The sequence below is a fragment of the Theropithecus gelada genome, chromosome 11 (assembly GCF_003255815.1).
Source record: "Theropithecus gelada isolate Dixy chromosome 11, Tgel_1.0, whole genome shotgun sequence".
NCBI lineage: Eukaryota > Metazoa > Chordata > Mammalia > Primates > Cercopithecidae > Theropithecus > Theropithecus gelada.
The window spans coordinates 126651771-126672749 of record NC_037679.1 but is presented as its reverse complement, the minus strand read 5'-3'; the positions used below and the strand labels follow the sequence as shown (position 1 = coordinate 126672749).

Genomic DNA, 20979 nt, shown 5'->3' with positions numbered 1-20979 from the left:
ACTGTTTTGGCATCATTGCCTCAGAAAGACACTGACTACAGCTGATGAAACAGCACCTACTAGAATTAAGGCTGCCAAGGACAGAATATGCCGGGATGTGTTAATGCATCAGGCACACATAAGTGGGGTGATAGATAAAAACTTGTGTCCTCACTGTTTTCAAGGAGCAAGTTTCTTACCAGTCTGTTATTATGCTAACAGAAAGACATGGAGCACCAGGGACATCTTTTTTGATTGGTTTCACAAACTTTTGGTACCAAGTGGCTAATGCTTGCTGCAGGGAGACTCGACTGGATGATGACTGCAAGATTTTGTTATTACATGACAACTGTTCTGCTCATCTCCCAGCTGAAATTCTCATTTTAAAAATGTCTATTCTATGTACTTTCCCTCAAATGTGACTTCATCATTTTAGCCATGTGACCAGAGTATCCTTAGATCAATAAAGAGTAGATTAAAAAAACACTTTTCTTGAACAGCATGCTGGCTAGCAGCGGTGTACAGAGGTGTGGGTGTGAGAAAGTGTTCAAAAGGAGTTTAGCCTGAGGATGCTCTATATGCTGTTGCCATTGCTTGAAACAGGTGTGCATGCCTGGCACAACTCTGGCCTACAGCTATGTCCAGTGGTAATGATAAACAAGATGGTGGCTTTGAAGGATTATATATGTCAAGTGAGAAAAAAAAGATGGCTGAACTCCTTACCTTTGCAAAAAAATAGACTTCATAATCCGTCAGTAAGCTGGAAGAAGTGAATACTAAAGAAGTTTTTAACATTGATAACAAGGCTCCACTTGTTCATTCATTGACCAATGGTGAAATGGCCAAAATGATTCTGAATAAGGTAATCATGATAACAGTGATGTTGTTAACACTGCAGAAAAAGTGCCTATAGATGACAGGGTGAAATTGTGTGATGGGCTTATTGAAGAACTAGAGCAGCAGGCATTCATAACAGAACAACTCATTCTATTTATAAAATCAAAGAGAGACTGCTAAAATAAGAGCCATTGTTGAGTTGGGGTCCAAGAGGGCCCATTAGAAGCAGCTGCAGCCCACAGCACAGAGAGGAATGAAAGCGTCGAGTGAATTCAGCACCTTCAGCTGAAATATCCAGGTTCTCACACTGGGACTGACTAGACAATCATCCTGACCCGGAGAGAATAAAGAAAAGCAGAGTGGGCCAGTGGCCCACCCAGGAGCCTCACGGAGCCAAAGGAACCCCCACCCCCAGCAGAGGGAAGCAGTGACTGATTGTGCAACCCGCCCAGGAAACCATGCTTCTCCCACAGATCTTTGCAACCTGTGGATCAGGAGATCCCCTCATGAGCCCACACTACTAGGGCCTTGGATCCAATAAACAGAGCTGTGTGGAGCCTCAGCACAGGTACACACAGAGACAAGAGTTTTACATACTCCACCCTGGAATTCCCAGCAAGGTGACAGATCCCTTTGTACATTCCCCTAGGAAGGGGGCTGAATCCAGGGAGCCAAGCAGCATTGTTCTGCGGGCCCCACTTCCACAGCACCTCACAAGTTAAGACCCACTGGCTTGGGAATTCCAGCCAGCCAATGGCAACACAGTGAGTCTGCCTGAAACAGGAGGGAGTTCCCTGGGGGAGGGGTGGCTACTATTTCTATGGTTTGGTCAACTGCACATTCCAGCCTGCCAGCTCCAGAGAGTCTGGGTGGTCCAGATGAGGAAGGGATACACCCCCAACACTGCACAGCTGCTGTGCCAGATTGTGCCCAAACTGCTTTAAAGTGGGACCCCGATCCATTCCTCCTCACTGGGCAGGGCCTCCCTGTGGGGGGCCTTTAATCACTCCAGCCAGGCTTATATGGACAGAGAGCTCTGATCTCTCTCTGGGATGGAGCTCCCGGCAGGAGGGGAGGCCGCCATCTCTGTGGTTCGGTCAACTGAGCTGTTCCAGCTTGCCTACTCTAGAGAGTCTGGGCAGTCCGGATGAGGAAGGGTCCTCCCAAACACAGCACACCTGGTCTACAGCCAGACTGCTTCTGTAAGCAGGTGCCTAATTCCATTCCTCCTGACTAGGTGAGACCTTTCAATAAGGGCCTAATTCCATTCCTCCTGACTAGGTGAGACCTTTCAATAAACCTCCAAAAGGAGCATTTGGGCCAGAAGCAGGTCAGTACCCACCCTGGGATGGAGTGTCCAGAGGAAGGAGCAGGCTGCCATCTTTGCTGCTTCACAACCTTCACTGTTGATACCTCCTAGTACAGGAAAAGCAGAGGCAACTAAGGTCTGGAGCAGTTCCCCAGCAAACCACAGCAGCCTGTGGTTGCTAACAGTCAGTAGCCTGACTGTGAAAAGAAAAAAAAAAAAAAAAAAAAAAAACAGAAAACAACAACAACAACATCAACAAAAAAGACCCCACAGAAACTCCTTCAGAAGTCAGCAGCCTCAAAGGTCAAAGGTAGATAAGCCCACAAAGACGAGAAAGAATCAATGCAAAAACACTGAAAACTAAAAAAGACAGAGTGCCTCTTCTCCTCCAGATGACTACAACACCTCTCCAGCAAGGACTCAGAACAGCGATGAGGCTGAGATGGCTGAGTTGACAGAAGTAGGCTTCAGAAGGTTGGAAACAACAAACTTCCCAGAGATAAAGGAGCACGTTGTAACCCAATGCAAAGAAGCTAAAAATCATGATAAAACAATACAGGAGCTGATAACCAGAATAGCCAGTTTAGAGAGGAACATAACTGACTTGATAGGGCTGAAAAATATAACATGAGAACTTCACCGTGCAATCACAAGTATCAATAGCAGAATAGACCAAGCGGAGGAAAGGACCTCAGAGTTTGAAGACTATCTTTCTGAAATAAGACAGGCAGACAAGAATAGAGAAAAAAGAATGAAAAGGAATGAACAAAACCTCCAAGAAATGTGGGATTATGTAAAGAGATGGAACCTGCGACTGATTGGGGTACCTGAAAGAGACAGGGAGAACAGAACCAAGTTGGAAAACATACTTTAGGATATCATCCCAATAGAATTTCCCCAACCTAGCAAGACAGGCCAGCATTCAAATTCAGGAAATGGAGAGAACTCCAGTAGGATACTCTATGAGAAGATCATCTCCAAGACACATACTTATCAGATTCTATGTCAAAATGAAAGAATAAATGTTAAGGGCAGCCAGAGAGAAAGGCCAGATCACTTACAAGGTAAGCCCATCAGACTAACAGCAGACTTCTCAGCAGAAATCCTACAAGCCAGAAGAGATTGGGGGCCAATATTTAAAATTCTTAAAGAAAATAATTTCCAACACAGAATTTCATTTTCAGCCAAACTAAACTTCATAAACAAAAGAGAAATAAGATCCTTTGCAGACAAGCAAATGAAGAGGGAATTCATCAATACGAGGCCTACCTTGCAAAAGCTCCTGAAAGAAGCACTAAATATGGAAAGGAAAAACCATTACCAGCCACTATAAAAACACACTGAAGTACACAGACCAGTGACACTATGAAGCAACCACATAAACAAGTCTGCAAAATTACCAGTTAGCGTCATGATGACAGGATCAAATTCACACATAACAATACTAGCCTTAAATGTAAATGGGCTAAATGCACCAATCAAAAGACACAGAATGGCAAGCTGGATAAAGAGCCAAACCCCATTGGTGTCCTGTCTTCCATCTCACATGCAAAGACACACTTAGGCTCAAAATAAAGGGATAGAGGAAAGTTTACCAAGCAAATGGAAAACAGAAAAAAGCAAGGGTTGCAATCCTAGTTCTGACAAAACAGACTTTAAACCAACAAAGATCAAAAAAAGACAAAGAGGGGCATTACATAATGGTAAAGGGTTCAATTCATCAAGAAGAGTTAACTCAGCTCTGGATCAAGCAGACCTGATATCTACAGAACTCTCCACCAAAAAACAGCAGAATATTCATTCTCCTCCTCACCCTATAGCACTTACCCAAAACTTGTTCATATAATTAGAAGTAAAACACTCCCTAGCAAATGCAAAAGAACCGAAATCATAGGAAACCATCTCTCAGATGACAGTGCAACCAAATTAGAACTCAAGATTAAGAAATTCACTCAAAACTACACAAGTACATAGAAATTGAACAACCTGCTCCTGAATTACTTGTGGATAAATAATGAAATTAAGGCAGAAGTCAAGAAGTGATTTGAAATTAATGAGAACAAACAGACAGTGTACCAGAATCTCTGGGACACAGCTAAAGCAGTGTTGAGAGGGAAATTTGTAATCCTAAATGCCCAGATCAATAAGCTAGAAAGATCTCAAGGTGGCCAGGCACGGTGGCTCATGCCTGTAATCCCAGCACTTTGGGAGGCCGAGGTGGGCAGATCACAAGGTCAGGAGATAGAGACCATCCTGGCTAACAAGGTGAAACCCTGTCTTTACTAAAAATACAAAAATTAGCTGGGCGTGGTGGTGGGCACCTGTAGTCCCAGCTACTTGGGAGCCTGAGGCAGGAGAATGGCGTGAACCCAGGAGGCAGAGCTTGCAGTGAGCCGCGATTGTGCCACTACACTCCAGCCTGGGCAACAGAATGACACTCCATCTCAAAAAAAAAAAAAAAAAAAAAAAAAAAGATCTCAAGGTAACAACCTAACATCACAACTAAAAGAACTAGAGAACCAAGAGCAAACAAACCCCAAGGCAAGAAATAGCCAAGATCAGAGTGGAACCGAAGGAGATACAGACACACACACACAAAACCCTTCAAAAAATCAACACATTCAGGAGCTGTTTTTTTGAAAAAAAAAAAAAAATTAATAAAATGATCTGCTAGCTAGACTAATAAAAAAGAGAGAAGAATCAAATAACACAATCAGAAATGATAAGGGGGATATCACCACTGACCCCACAGAAATACATACAACCATCAGAGAATACTATAAATACCTCTATATGCATAAACTAGAAGATCTAGAAAAACATGGATAAACTTCTGGACACATACATCTTCCCAAGACTGAACCAAGAAGAAATCGAATCCCTTAATAGACCAATAATGAATTCTAAAATTGAGGTGGTAATAAATAGCCTACCAACCACAAAAGACCCAGGACCAGACAGATTTACAGCTGAAATCTGCCAGAGGTACAAAGAAGAGTGGGTACCATTTCTACTGAAACTATTCCAAAAAATTGAAAAGGAGGAACTCCTCCTTAACTTATTGTATGAGACCAGCATCATCCTGATACCAAAACCTGGCAGAGATACAACAACAAAAAAAGAAAACTTCAGGCCAATATCCCTGACAAACATCGATACAAAAATCCTCAGTAAAATACTGGCAAACTGAATCTAGCAGCATGTCAAAAAGCGTATCCACCACCATCAAGTGGGTTTCATCCCTGGGCTGCAAGGTTGGTTCAACATTTGCAAATCAATAAATGTGATCCATCACATAAACAGAACTACAGACATGATCTACAAACAGAACTACCACATGATCTCAATAGATGCAGAAAAGGCCTTTGATAAAATTCAGCATCCCTTCAAGGTAAAAGCTCTCAATAAACTACTGCCCAAAGTAATTTATAGATTCAATGCTATCCCCATTAAACTACCATTGACATTCTTCACAGAATTAGAAAAAAATCTATTTTAAAATTCATATGGAATTGAAAAAGAGCCGAATAGCCAAGACAATCTTAAGCAAAAAGGTCAAAGCTAGAGGCCTCATGCTACCTGACTTCAAACTGTATTACAAAGCTACCATAACCAAAACAGCATGGTACTCGTACAAAAGCAGACACATAGACCAGTGGAATTGAATAGAGAACTCAGAAATAAGACTGCACACCTACAACAATCTGATCTTCAACAAACCTGACAAAAGCAAGCAATGGGGAAAGGATTCCCTATTTAATAAATGGTGCTGGGCAAACTGGCTAGTCAAATGCAGAAAATTGAAAGTGGACCCCTTCCTTACACTTTATACAAAAATTAACTCAAGATGGAGACTTAAATGTAAAACCCAAAACTATAAAAACCCTAGAAGAAAATCTAGGCAATACCATTCAGGACATAGGCAACGGCAAAGATTTCATGACAAAAACGCCAAAAGCAATAGCAATGAAAGCAAAAATTGACAAATGGGATGCAGTGAAACTAAAGAGCTTCTGCACAGCAAAAGAAACTATCATCAGAGTGAACAGACAACCTAGAGAATGGGAGAAAGTGTTTACAGTCTATCTGCCTGACAAAGGTCTAATATCCAGCGTCTACAAGGAACCTAAACAAATTTAGAAGACAGACAAAAAAAAAAAATTAAAAAGTGGACAAAGGATATGAACAGACTCTTCTCAAAAGAAGACATACATGTGGTTAACAAACGTGAAAAAAATGTTCAACATCACTGATCATTAGAAAAATGCAAATCAGAACCACTGTGAGATACCATCTCATGCCAGTCAGAATGGCGATTATTAAAAAGTCAGAAAAACAACATGCTGGTGAGGTTGCAGAGAAAAAGGAACGCTTTTCCACCATTGGTGGGAGGGCAAGTTAGTTCAACTGTTGTGGAAAACAGTGTGGTGATTTCTTAAAGATCTAGAGGCAGAAATACCATTTGACCCAGCAGTTCCATTGTTGGGTATATACCCAAAGGAATATAAATCATTCTCATATAAAGATACATGAATGTGTATGTTCATTGCAGCACTATTCACAATAGCAAAGACATGGAATCAACCCAAATGCCCATCAGTGATAGATTGAATAAAGAAAATGTCCTACATACACACCATGGAATACTGTGCAGCCATAAAAAGGAATGAGATCATGTCCTTTGCAGGGACATGGATGGAGATGGAAGCTGTTATCCTTGGCAAACAGAAAGCCAAGCACCACATGGCCTCACTTATAAGTGGGAGCTGAACAATGGGAACACATGGATACTTGGTGGGGAACAGCACACACTGGGGCCTGTTGGGGACTTGGGGGGATGAGGGAGAGCATCGGGAAGAATAGCTGATGTGTACTGGGCTAGGTGATGGGATGATCTGTGCAGCAGACCACCATGGTACACATTAACCTATGTAACAAACCTACACATCCTACACGTGTACCCCAAACTTAAAAGTTGAAGGAAAAAAAGCCATTGTTAATGAGGCAGATGACTCTAGAGGCAACATTTTGCAAAACCATCCAACAGAATGCCTCCTCATCCCTAAAGGACCCAGTTCCTCATCCCTCAATTGCTTTTCATGTTTCTTCTCATGAGAAAAAAACAAACAAAAAACAGTAGACAATAACCTTTGCATCAAAACACAGCATGGTAGTTAGAGACAGAAAGCCTGCCATTGTCTGTCGCTGTTAGACTGCTGAGACAGGTATTCTGGTGATGCTACTGTGCTGCTTAGTTACCTGAACACGTTATTTTTTTTAACTGTTTTAATGGCATACCATATTTTTAACTGTTGAGTACAGGTGTAAGAAAATGATAGCCTGGCCGGGCACGGTGGCTCAAGCCTGTAATCCCAGCACTTTGGGAGGCCGAGGCGGGTGGATCACGAGGTCAGAAGATCGAGACTATCCTGGCTAACATGGTGAAACCCCGTCTCTACTAAAAATACAAAAAACTAGCCGGGCGTGGTGGCGGGCGCCTGTAGTCTCAGCTACTTGGGAGGCTGAGGCGGGAGAATGGCGTGAACCCGGGAGGCGGAGCTTGCAGTGAGCCGAGATCACGCCACTGCACTCCAGCCTGGGAGCACAGCGAGACTCCGTCTCAAAAAAAAAAAAAAAAAAAGAAAGAAAATGATAGCCTATCGTAGTATATGAATTCAGAGTCAGGAATAATGGTGATACCAAACAACCACAGATTGTCCATGTTTGTGGCTGAGATAGTGACACCTTTGCTTTCTGATGGTTCCATGTATACAAACTATTTCATGCGCAGAATTATTACAAATATTGTATAAAATGACCTCCAGGCTATGAGTATAAGGTGCATATGAAAGATAAATGAATTTCATGTTTAGACTTGGTTCTATCTATCCCCAAGATATCCCCAAGATATTTCATTGTACATTTGCAAATCTTCCAAAATCTGAAAAAAACCCAAAACACTTCTGGTCTCAAGCATTTCAGATAAGGGATAGTCAATCTGTATGGCTAAATTCTACCAAGCCCAAAAGAAGAGATTATTCTTGTATTACACAAACAGCTAAAGGAGATAGAAAAAGATTAAATACTACCCAACTAACTTAATGATGTTAGTATAACCTTGATTCTAAAAGTGAAAAGGGTAGTACAAGGAAAAGGTTAATCCATTTTATTTATAAACACAGATGCAAAAAAATGTAATAACCTAATTAAATCCAACATTGCATTGCATTACATTTATTTGTTTGTTTGCTTGTTGAGACAGAGTGTTGCTCTGTCACCCAGGCTGGAGTGCAGTGGCACGATCTTGGCTCTCTGCCACATCTGTCTCCCAGGTTCAAGCGATTCTCCTGCCTCAGCCTCTTGAGTAGCTGGGACTACAGGCACGCACCACCATACCTGGCTAATATTTTTGTATTTTTTAGTAGAGACAGGGTTTCACCATGTTGGCCAGGCTGGTCTTGAACTCCTGGCCTCAGGTGATCCGTCAGCTTTGGCCTCCCAAAGTGCTGGGATTACAGGTGTGAGCCACCACGCCCAGCCCCAAGATTGCATTTAAATGTACTGAATAAACAGTTTTTATCTAGTAATTGACTTGAAAACCTAATTTAGACTAGTTTCATCACAGTTCTAATTTTTAAAACATCTTCAGCCGGGCATAGTGGCTCACTCCTGTAATTCCAACACTTTGGGAGGCTGAGGCAGGTGGATCACCTGAGTCAGGAGTTCGAGACCAGCCTGGCCAACATGATAAAACACCATCTCTACTAAAAGTACAAAAAAATTAGCTGGGTGTGGTGGCACACACCTATAATCCCAGCTACTCCGGAGGCTGAGGCAGGAGAATCACTTGAACCTGGGAGGTGGAGGTTGTGGTGAACTGAGATCGCACCACTGCACTCCAGCCTGGGTGACAGAGAGAGACTCCGTCTCAAAATAAATAAATAAAATAAAAATAAGATAAAACATTTTCATCAACCTCTGGTAATCTACAGAAAACTTAATATTATCATGAAATCAAACACAGTAGCACTTATAAGATGTGTCTCACAAAACAGATGCCGACGTCAGTGGCTCAGGCAGTTGTCCAGAAGGAAAATGGCCTGCAGCACACCCGAAAGATGCTGCATGTCGGTGACCTAAGTGTGAAAAAGACAGCCATCTCGCTGCTAAGAAATCTGTCCCGGAATCTTTCTCTGCAGAATGAAATTGGTGAGTCGGTATAAGTATCTATGTGTAATATGTACATGCTGAAGATACAATGCAATGAAATGTTGTCTGTATCCCCTCCCGTTCACAAAGATGCACTGGAAATGGGAGAAGGAGTAGGTGATAAACTGGCCTGCCTTTTCTGCCGCCAGATATCACAAAGAGGCTTTCTCGGTGGATCTCACCAGAGATTTTTTTAAATACCCGACATTTTTTTAAAAATTACTACAAAAGAAAAATTTTAGAGCATACTAATAATTAACAAGATAAGTAATACTGTTTATATTTTTCACTGGGTGGCACCCTCAGTCACACCATCCAATGAAGTCTTTCTAATCCATATAGTTGTCTTTCAGAATGTTCTCTCAGTGGCTCTCTTAAGCACCATAATTCTAGAACATTTGAAAAACACATGTAGTGGTAGTTTACTTTAGTAGTTTGGCAGTGTGTTGGACATAAAAAAAATGGATAAGCAGATAATCACGATAGAAAGACAAAAAAGGAGTCACTGAATATAGCAAATTTGGCATCTTTTTTTGGGTAACTGCGATGAGACATATTTTGCCTTTGACTGTATTATTGACAGGGATGATAATGGTGTTACATTATCAAATAACATAATTTTTTATTTATTTGCTTATACCAAGAAGTATGTGATAAATGTTTGTTGTATCAAGTAGAAAATTACAAAATGAGATGATAGAAAGATAATGCTAAAATTAAATATGCTTCGTAATGCTGTATAAATAGGTCGTTTCTAACAACTCAAACTCAGTTTTTCACATTTCACAAAAAATATAAACAATATTTTGCTTGTTTTAATGGATTAGATTTTTAAATATGCACACAGATAGCCCCAGAGATATTGAAGGCTGCAGTTATGTTTTAGTAATGTCATTTTCAAAGCCAACCAGCCGCACATTTGACAGGAGGTTTTATACAATGGTTTCATGCTCATTATGAGTAGAGACAACCTGGAACATTCTCAGTGAATCTGAAAGAGACCTTGCCATAGGCACTCTCAAAATTATTAAAATGCTCTCCCCGTGGTCTTTTGTGCTGAACTTCAATAGAGGTGTATTATCCTTCCCTTTTTTGTTCTTTTCCCAAATGAAAAATTGACTCCATCTTTAAAACACCGCCAAGGTAAACAATGGCACTGTACACATTAAGCATGTAACTTCAGGGCAGGAATGCTGTTGGCCTCAGGCTCTGCAGTCCCCTAAATGTTGGGAAGGTATAGCCGTAGCCACCTGGTTTATAGTAGATGATTCTGTTGATACACTTCACTTTAAGGATAACAGAGAGAAGAGGCTTCAGCAAGATAAATGCAATTTTAAAATTCCAAATTGGCTTCATGTCAAATATATAAGTAAAAGGACTTCTCTTAATTCAGAATTTTAATAGCCAGACATAAGTGAAAATCATCTTGAATACATGCTTTGTGTTTCTCACCAGAGCTTTCTAAGCCAGGTAACTTTCCCTGTTCTCACCTGCAATAAGTTGTTACGTTTTACTTACATCTAGAGAAATAAACTTGAAACTTACATTTTCTCAAAAACTTAAAGACAGGCAATGGGGCATGGTAACAGAATAACAGATTTCACACAGAAGACACAGGTATGTATCTCACAGTGCTACTTTGCCAGTCAAGGCTTTCATTCTGTAGTTTAACTTATTAAAAGGAGGAAGCCTTCTGATAATAGCATCCATTGAGAGCTTACCACATGCGCAGTACTATAATACACTTAACATGCATTGATTCATTCCTTCAAAATAACCCTGTGACATAGACATTATTATCTCACATTGCAACTTAGGGAAAAACAAATAGAGACGTTAAATAGCTTGCTCAGGCCATAGAGCCATAAAGTAGCAGAACCAGGACTGAAACTAAAGCCCTCTGGCTTTAGATGAACACTGAGCTCTCCACAGTATGCTGTGTGCTTGAACCACAGTCAAAAAGAAAGAGTTCAGGCCTGTGAGCAGAAGGTATGTCTTACCTGTCAATCAGGTCCAGGTATTATGATGACATATCATTCAGTGCCTTTTATTGAGTACTTGTCCATTTCAGGAATGATGATCAATGCTGGAAACATAGAAATAAGTAAGATAATTGGCTTCAAGGAACGCACAGCCTCATTTGAGGTTGAGACAGTCACACAATTCATTACAATCCAGTATCACAGAGAGAGAAATGTGCTTCAAGATGCCACGTGAACACAGATGAAGGCACACAATAAAATTAGGCAGTATTTGTTAATTCCTGATCAATGCAACACATATTCGGGAACTGTGGGGATCAGCAAAAGCAAAAGATGCATGCTCTCTATCTTTTAAGAAGAGTCTAAAGTGGTTAGAGGAAAAAGAGGAAAACATACATGAAAATAACTATTACAAAAAGTTTAAGCACAAGTTCGCATTGACCAAAATATGTACCATAGGACAAGTTCCAGTGGACTTGTCAAATAGTAATACCTTTTTAAATTGTCCAATAAGTTTTTGGGTACAGGTGGTGTTTGGTCACATGGATAAGTTATTTAGTGATGATTTCTGAGATGTTGGTGCACCTGTCACCTGAGGAGTGCACACTGTGCCCAATGTGTAGTCTTTTATCCCTCACTCCTTCCTACCTTTCCCCAAGTCCCCAAAATCCACTATATCACTTATTCCTTTGCATCCTCATAGCTTAGCTCCCACTTATAAGTGAGAACATACAATATTTGGTTTTCCATTCCTGAGTTATTTCACTTAGAATAGTGGTCTCTAATTTCATCCAATTGAGCCGCAAAGGCCATTATGTCTGTCTTTTTAATGGCTGAGTAGTGTTCCATGGTGTATGTATACCACATTTTCTGTATCCACTTGTTGGTTGATGGGCATTTAGGTTGGCTCCATATTTTGCAATTGTGAATTGTGCTGCTATAAACATGCATGTACAAGTGTCTTTTTCATATAATGACTTCTTTTACTTTGGGTAGATACCCAGTAGTGGAATTGCTGGATCAAATGGTAGTTCTACTTTAGTTCCTTAAGGCATCTCCATACTGTTTTCTATAGTGGTTGTACTAGTTTACATTCCTACCAGCAGTGTAGAAGTGTTCCCTTTTCACCACATCCATGCCAACATCTATTATATTTTGATTTTTAAATTATGGTCATTCTTGCAGGAGTAAGGTAGTATCTCATTGTGCTTTTAATTTGCATTTCCATGATAATTAGTAATGTTGAGCATTTTTTTCATGTTTGTTTGAAGCTTATCAAAAAAATTTTCATATGCCATTTGTATATTTTCTTTTGAGAATTGTCTATTCATGTCCTTAGCCCACTTTTTGATGAAATTATTTGGCTTTTTTCTTGCTGATTTGAGTTCCTTGTAGATTCTGGATATTAGTCCTTTGTCGAATGCAGTTTGTGAATATTTTCTCCCACTCTGTGGGGTATCTGTTTACTCTGCTGATTATTTCTTTTGCTGTGCAGAAGCTTTTTAGTTTAATTGAATCCCATTTACTTATTTTGCGTTGTGTTGCGTTTGCTTTTGGGTTCTTGGTCATGAACTCTTTGCCTAAGCCAATGTCTAGAAGAGATTTTCCATGATTATCTTCTGGAATTTTTATGGTTTCAGGTCTCAGATTTAAGTCTTTGATCCATCTTGAGTTGGTTTTTGAGTGAAAGATGATGATCCAGCTTTATTCTTTTACATGTGGCTTGCCAATTATCCCAGCACCATTTGTTGAATATGTTGAATAAGGTGGCCTTTCCCCACTCTGTGTTTTTGTTTGCTTTGTCAAAGATCAGTTGGCTGTAAGTATTTGGCTTTATTTCTGGGTTCTCTATTCTGTTCCATTGGTCTATGTGTCTTTTTTATTTTCTGTAGCCTAATTGTGAAAGTGACGTGTCTATTTTTTTTTAATACCTTTCTTATTAGTACAAAAAGAAAGCCAAACTCAAACTTACAACCAAGAAGTTATATACATAGTAGAAAAGTACCTTTAAAATAGTTTATTTCTCTTTTTAGAATGGTAGTATTACTTATGTATTGAAAAAAACCTTGGGAAGCAAAGATTATTCATTTATTATTTATTCACTTATTTAATTGTACTTTTTAAAATAGAGACAGGGTCTCATTATATTTTCCAGACTGGTCTCAAACTCCTGGGCTCAAGTGATCCACCTGCCTCAGCCTTCTAAAGTGCTGGGATTACAGACATAAGCTACTGAGCCTGGCCTCAAAAATGATTTTAGTTTGGCCGGGCACGGTGGCTCACGCCTGTAATCCCAGCACTTTGGGAGGCCGAGGCAGGCAGATCACGAGGTCAGGAGATCAAGACCATCCTGGCTAACAAGGTGAAACCCTGTCTCTACTAAAAATACAAAACTTAGCTGGGCATGGTGGCAGACGCCTGTAGTCCCAGCTACTCGGGAGGCTGAGGCAGGAGAATGGCATGAACCTGGGAGGTACAGCTTGCAGTGAGCCGAGATCACGCCACTGCACTCCAGCCTGGGCGATAGAGTGAGACTCCGTCTCAAAAAAAAAAAAAAAAAAAAAAAAGAAAATGATTTTAGTTCACTATTAATACTGTTGTAGAAAAACAGCTCCTATTAACATTTTTCCTCAGGTTTCTTATGTGGGTTTTTTGGTAATATTATGTATTCTTTTTTTTTTTTTTTTTTTTTTTTTGGAGACAAGGTCTCTCTCTGCTGCGCAGGCTAGAGTATGGTGGCATGATCTCTGCCCACTGCAACCTCTCCCTCCCAAGTTCAAGCAATTCTTGTGCCTCAGCCTCCTGAGTAGCTGGGACTATAGGCACAGGCAGGTGCCACTACGCCCAGCTAATTTTTGTATTTTTGGTAGAGCCGGGGTTTCACCATGTTGGCCAGGCTGGTCTTGAACTCCTGACCTTAAGTGATCCACCCGCCTCAGCCTCCCAAAGTGCTGGGATTACAAAGGTGTGAGCCACCAAACCTGGCCAATAATATTATGTATTCTTTATATAAATAAATATACAGATTTTTCACATACACTATTAGCATAATTATTTTCTTTTTATTACACATGCTTCATAGATAGGTTTTGTGATGAATAATAGTCTTTGCAGGTGTGTTTTAGTTAATCATATTCCTATTATTAGGATATTCAGGCTTTTTAGTTTTTCATTTACGTGTAGTACTGTCATAAAGATCTCTGTAGAAAGCTTTTTCCATTTTCAAAGTGATGTTTTTAAGATGTATTCCTAGACATGGAATGACCGAATTGAAGAAGATGAAAATGTTTTAAGTTCTTGACATTTCTGCCAAATTACATTCTGAAAAGATTTTCAATGTGCTGAGCACAGAGTATCCTCTTTTCAAATATTTTTAAAAATTTGTTATTAGGGAAATTACATCTTTCCATGTGTTGTTAACCAGCTGTGTTTCTTTTTAAGAATGTTCTTGGCCAGGTGCGGTGTCTCACGCCTGTAATCCCAGCACTTTGGGAGGCCGAGGCGGGCTGATCACAAGGTCAGGAGATTGAGATCATCCTGGCTAACACAGTGAAACCCCCTCTCTACTAAAAATACAAAAAAATTAGCTAGGCGTGGTGGCGGGCACCTGTAGTCCCAGCTACTCGGGAGGCTAAGGCAGGAGAATGGAGTGAACCTGGGAGGCGGAGCTTACATTGAGCCAAGATCGTGCCACTGCACTCCAGCCTGGGCACAGAACAAGACTCCGTCTCAAAAAAAAAAAAAAATGTTCATTACCCAAAACGTATTGGGATTTTGGGATTAAGAAACAACCTTTTAAATCAAGCGTTCTTTTTTTTTTCATTTTGTAGCCAAAGAAACTCTCCCCGATTTGGTTTCCATCATTCCTGACACAGTCCCAAGTACTGACCTTCTCATTGAAACTACAGCTTCTGCCTGTTACACATTGAACAACATAATCCAAAACAGTTACCAGAATGCACGGGACCTTCTAAACACCGGGGGCATCCAGAAAATTATGACCATCAGTGCAGGCGATGCGTAAGTCCTTCAGCTTCTGCCCGTCAGCGGCCTCCCTTTCCCCTCACCACCCTGTGTGTAAACAGCCCAGTTATGAATGTGCAGTCAGGGTCATCATGTGCAACATGGCGGCAAACAGGACGCAAAGCCAGGCCAGATCGTCTGGCCAGCCCTCAGTGACCAGCCAAGGAAAGAACTGGAGCCACCACACCACATGCTTGTCCCTTCTCTTCTGAAGTGTCGAGAGAGGGTCAGACTCCAGAGCTTCTCTTGGTAGTGCATTCCAGCATTGTATTGGCCTAATGAATTAGTTTCCCAGAGCCACAGCCGTGATTTAATAACAGCAGAATGTAGGCAAAGCAGGAGTCCTCTGGACAGATAAGTGCCCTTTTCCTCACTTCCATCTTAGGAGGCAACGTCACACCAGGTGGCTTAGAAGAAGCAGTGATGAGCTGGGCACAGTGGCTCATGCCTGTAATCCCAGCACTTTGGGAGGTCCAAGCAGGTGGATCACTTAGGTCAGAAGTTCGAGACCAGCCTGGCCAACATGGCAAAACCCTGTCTCCACTAAAATACAAAAACTAGCTGGATGTGGTGGTGCGTGCCTGTAATTCCAGCTACTTGGAAGACTGAGGCTTGAGAATTGCTTGAGCCCAGGAGGCAGAGGTTGCAATGGGCCGCGATCATGCCACTGCACTCCAGCCTGGTTGACAGAGTGAGATTCTGTCTCAAAAAAGAAGAAAAAAAGCAGCAGAAGCAGCAGTGATGGCACAGGAGAAGCAGTGGGGGGAGCCTGATGAGAAAGTCTTGCTTTCACAGTTTTTTCTCTATCTTATCTCTTCCACATCTTATTACCTTTTGAGAATAGAAGGTCCAATGTGTTCCTGTTTTCAACTTTGCCCTATTTAAAAAAAAAAAAAAAAAAAAAAGTGAGGAGAATGAAAAACCTTGTTTAACCAAATTATTTACTATTAGTTAATTTAGAGTGATGAGATTGAAAAGGGGCATGAAGATTATCTTTTTCTCTTTATACAATTCGGAATTGTTTGACTTTTTACAAATAGATACAAGTTACTTTTGTAAATAACCAAACAAGAAAAGAAATGGCCACTATAGCATAGTGCTAATGAGTTACAAAGCAGATGACTTCATCTGTACTGAAGAAACGTGTGCTTGGCTGTTCAGGGATGTACATGTCACCTCCACCACAGCCCCACCCAAGTGAGGTCCCTTCTACCCTGCAGCCCACTTTGCAGTGCACATGAGGAAGGAAGACTGCATTCAGAGTCAGATTAAAACAAGCCCTGAGCACTGGCTGGAGCGTCAGTTCCCCAAGAATATTCACCTGTCGCCACAGGCTGGCAGATAGTATCTAGAGTTGCTCAGTCTTTGTGGAGAGAATGAATTACTGCTGGAAAACAGAAATGACTCTTCTTCCAAACAGTCATCCAAACTTCCAGGCAAATCACCATAAGATAGTATGATGCTCATTATTTGAGTATTCAGATATAACAATTGTTGCACATGGGAATATGCAATTACTTTTGGAAACTTCTGGTAGCTTAGCAAGATAGGGGGTGAGCTACTTTTTTACTTGTTTATTGCCCTGTGGGTCCACTTGTGAGTCCTCACATGCTCTGTTTCAAAAACAAAAGTTAACAAGCAGCTTCTTGCCAGTGGTGTCTGCTGCTCTTTCCTTACTAGAGTGTTATATATCTGACCTATCATTTGTAGGCTAGCCTGGGAACTAATTATCATTTATAACATTACATCTTTGAATAAAAGAGTACCAAGTATCAAACAACCAACTTATAAACAAACGTTATGAATATAACAGCCTTGGAATTTAATAACTTTTTACACTTTTGAATATTAGAGACCCATCACTTTGATGGATTTATTTGCCCTTCAGTTATTACCAAGTGATTCTGAAAAGTCCAGGAGGTACTAACAAGTCTGTGAAGGCTGATTTGACTGCTCCTCCCTGCCAGGCTACTATGGAAGAGAAAGGCTTTTCACTCTTGAAGGAACACAGCATGCTCTTCTCTGTACATCTTTGCACTCTCTGGTTTTGGTTTTATGTTTACAAATGCCTATGCTATGGGAGGGGGGGAAAGTCTTTGTTTTAAAAAAAAAAAAAACTCAGCCATGTGCTAATCAGGTGATAGAAGAGAAAGAGATCTAAGGCAGCACTGATCTAAGCCTGAAGTGGGACATTTAGAATAAATTTAAAAGCAGAACATGGCCCGGGCACGGTGGCTCTCATCTGTAATCCCAGCACTTTGGGAGGCCGAGGCAGGCAGATCATGAGGTCAGGAGATTGAGACCACCCTGGCTAACGTGGTGAAACCCGGTCTCTACTAAAAATACAAAAAATTAGCCGGGCGTGGTGGTGGACGCTTGTAGTCCCAGCTACTCAGGAGGCTGAGGCAAGTGAATCGCTTGAACCTGGGAGGCGGAGCTTGCAGTGAGCCGAGATGGCACCACTGCACTCCAACCTGGGTGACACAGTGAGACTCCATCTCAAAAAAAAAAAAAGCAGAATATGAAATACTAAGTACAGTTCAAATGCAGTGGTGACTTGGATTTATAGCAGGAACAAGTTTTCCATTTGCTCTATACAGAAACGTAAAGAGATTTTGAAACTGCTTTAACAGGGGCTGCCACAAGAATTTATTTTATTGACTTGAAAAATTACTCCTACATTCATGGTGTCACAAAATCATATGTATTTTTCAGTCATGCTTTCATGCATTTTTATTCTATAAACATACATTATAACCATACAAATATAGATTATATTCTATAAATAATTCAAGAATTTATAACATATCTAAAGATATATTCCTTATAAATATCAGGGATTTTTCTCTATAAACTACTTTGCTTATTTTTTTATTATTATTATTATTATTTTGAGACAGAGTCTAACTCTGTAACCAGGCTGGAGTGCAGTAGCACGATCTCGGCTCACTGCAACCTCCGTTCCCAGGTTCACGTGATTCTCCTGCCTCAGTTCCCTAGTAGCTGGGATTACAGGCACACACCGCCACACCCAGCTAGAGTTTGTATTTTTAGTAGAGACGGGGTTTCACCATGTTGGCCAGGATGGTCTCGATCTCCTGACCTCGTGATCTACCCACCTTGGCCTCCCAAAAGTGCTGGGAGTACAGGCATGAGCCACCCCGCCTGGCCTATAAACTATTTCTTTATTAGCACTGCGCTAGTGGTTTAAAAAGAAAACAAAAACAAATATGGTCCCCTCCTCCCAGAGTTTGCTGCCTAATTGTCTGGTCACTGAGTGGCCTGACTTCACAGACGGCTGCTGGGGAGGAGCAGTTGAAGAGTGAAGAGGTCTTACAGAACGCCGAGAGGCAGCATGCAGAAGCCTCACTCATTCTCCCTGATCTCAGAATGTCCTTTTCTTTTCAGCTATGCCTCCAACAAAGCAAGTAAAGCTGCTTCCGTCCTCCTGTACTCTCTGTGGGCACACACGGAACTCCACCATGCCTACAAGAAGGTAAGAACATGAATAAGGAATGTGTCATAGTTAACAGAGCCAGGTAATAATGGCCCACTTGACTTGACCCTGGTAAGAAATCACTAAAAAACTGCATTTTCTAGTGTGCCAGTTTTGTTACCTTTCACGTTTCTGTTTCCTTATTCCAAAGGCTCAGTTTAAGAAGACAGATTTCGTCAACAGCCGGACTGCCAAAGCCTACCACTCCCTTAAAGACTGAGGAAAATGACAAAGCATTCTCAGCTGCAAAAAATCCCCAAAGGAAAACACCTATTTTTCTACTACCCAGCCCAAGAAACCTCAAAAGCATGCCTTGTTTCTATCCTTTTCTATTTCCATGGTCCCCTGAATCCAGAAAACAAATAGAACATAATTTTATGAGTCTTCCAGAAGACTTTTGCGAGTTTGCCACCAGTAGATACTGGCTACAGGCACTACAAATAGTCGTCTTTGCTATTAGAGCTTATGGTGCATGGCCTCCTGGAACCAAAATGGGAATTCATGTGGAAGGGACATTAATCCAATAAATAAGGAAAGAAGCTGTTGCATTACTGGGATTTTAAAAGTTTGATTTACATTTATATTCCTTTTCCGGTTCCCATGCTTGGTCACTCGTGCACATTGCTTCACCATTGGGCCACGAGTGTATTGTTCTGCAGTGTTGAAACAGAATAGAAATGATAAATATCTGCAGTTATCCAGGAGAAAGTATAATGGCAAAATTATTGGTTTCTTTCTTTACTTTGTGCTTGTTTTTATCCCCTTTTTTTTCCTCTGATTTTTAAATAAACTTAAGAAATTTAGATTACAGAGTATGCATGACTATAAGAAAAAGAAATTGAGAGGAAGTGATCATGGCAAATTAAAGAAATTTTTTCCTCCCAGAACTTAAAGTAAAATAAATAAATAAATAAATAAAATCTTTTCCACAGAGAAAGGCAACTATGATTATAAAATTTAACATTCCCCCAAACACTCAGTGAATGAGATTTTTGCTCAGGAAATACTTTACCTATAACAATGCCATTAAATCCAAATCCCTTCTAAACAATGGCATTCCGTGTAATGCCTTTCCTGGACTTCTTTGGCCACTGCCCTGGACTAGTAGAAGAATGGACTCTATCTTTATCTGCAAGAGGAACTAAGGCCTTCTATCAGACTAACCAACCAGCCTGGGGCACTGAAAATACAGCTCATTTTAATGAGTTACATTATCAACTAGCCCAGCTTTGCCCAGCATTTAAGAAATATCACAGAGCCACTAGATCTCATATGATCTTCTTCAAGCCATTATTTTAACTCAAGAAAACTCTAGAGAAAAAAAATGAAGAAGTCATGTTGAAGAAGAGATAAGAATGTGTCAAGACCATCCAGAAATGATATGAGAAATACTGATGTTTTAAAAGGTGACATCATCCAGCGAAATGAATCTATATTAAATGTTATTTTAACTGCGGTATGATTAAAACCATTCATATAGAGTTAGTCTTTACAACTACTATTCTGTTATATATATTTTTTAAAATCTGGCAACATTTGTCCTAAGTAAGATAAGGAAAAAAATTCTTCAACTCCTTTGGCCAGAAAGGTGTAATAGAAAATAAATTTTGAATGTGTACTTAAGTCTTTATTGTATTTGAAACAATTTTTTTTTCAATTTTAAAAGCTGAATGAAGACAACTTAGGTTACTAACCTAGTTCAAAATGAAATTATTTAGATACCAATTTTTAAAATACTGGAGAGAATTTATATGTCTTTTTCCAGAGTTCTGATGATAAGCATTTGGAGTGCATTTATTCCTCCAGATAATAAATGTATGTTCAATAACTTTTTGTGTTTTTTAAGGCATTAATAAAGCCTTTGATAATATTAAATACAAAATGAGACAAAAGTAGTGTTACTTGCATTGGTGTCTGTGTATATCTGATTTATTTGTGTATCTTGGAATATATGGTATGATTGACATGAAATTTGAGGATTTAACTTTGTAAACTTCAATTACTAAGGGTTTGATACTTTGTAATTACTTATATTTTCCCCCTAATTAAAATCCTAAATTTTTTACCAAGAGACATTTCCTGTAAGAATGGTGGGACTAGATGGTGACCATAAAAATGAAGACACATGCAGCCGTGTTAGCTGT

The 20979-nt window shown here is 40.3% G+C and overlaps 1 protein-coding gene across 2 annotated transcripts in view; it reads left to right on the top strand.

Annotated features, from left to right (window-relative positions):
* PKP2 (plakophilin 2) overlaps positions 1–20722 on the top strand; it is a 109188-nt gene extending 88466 nt beyond the window's left edge. For both annotated transcript variants that reach the window (XM_025403471.1, XM_025403470.1), the window contains exons 10-13: positions 9181–9334; positions 15147–15336; positions 18748–18835; positions 18987–20722. In XM_025403471.1, coding sequence (XP_025259256.1) covers positions 9181–9334; positions 15147–15336; positions 18748–18835; positions 18987–19055 — 501 coding nt within the window. In that variant the 3' untranslated portion in view covers positions 19056–20722. The remainder of the gene's footprint in view (positions 1–9180; positions 9335–15146; positions 15337–18747; positions 18836–18986) is intronic.
* The last annotated feature ends 257 nt before the right edge of the window (positions 20723–20979 follow it).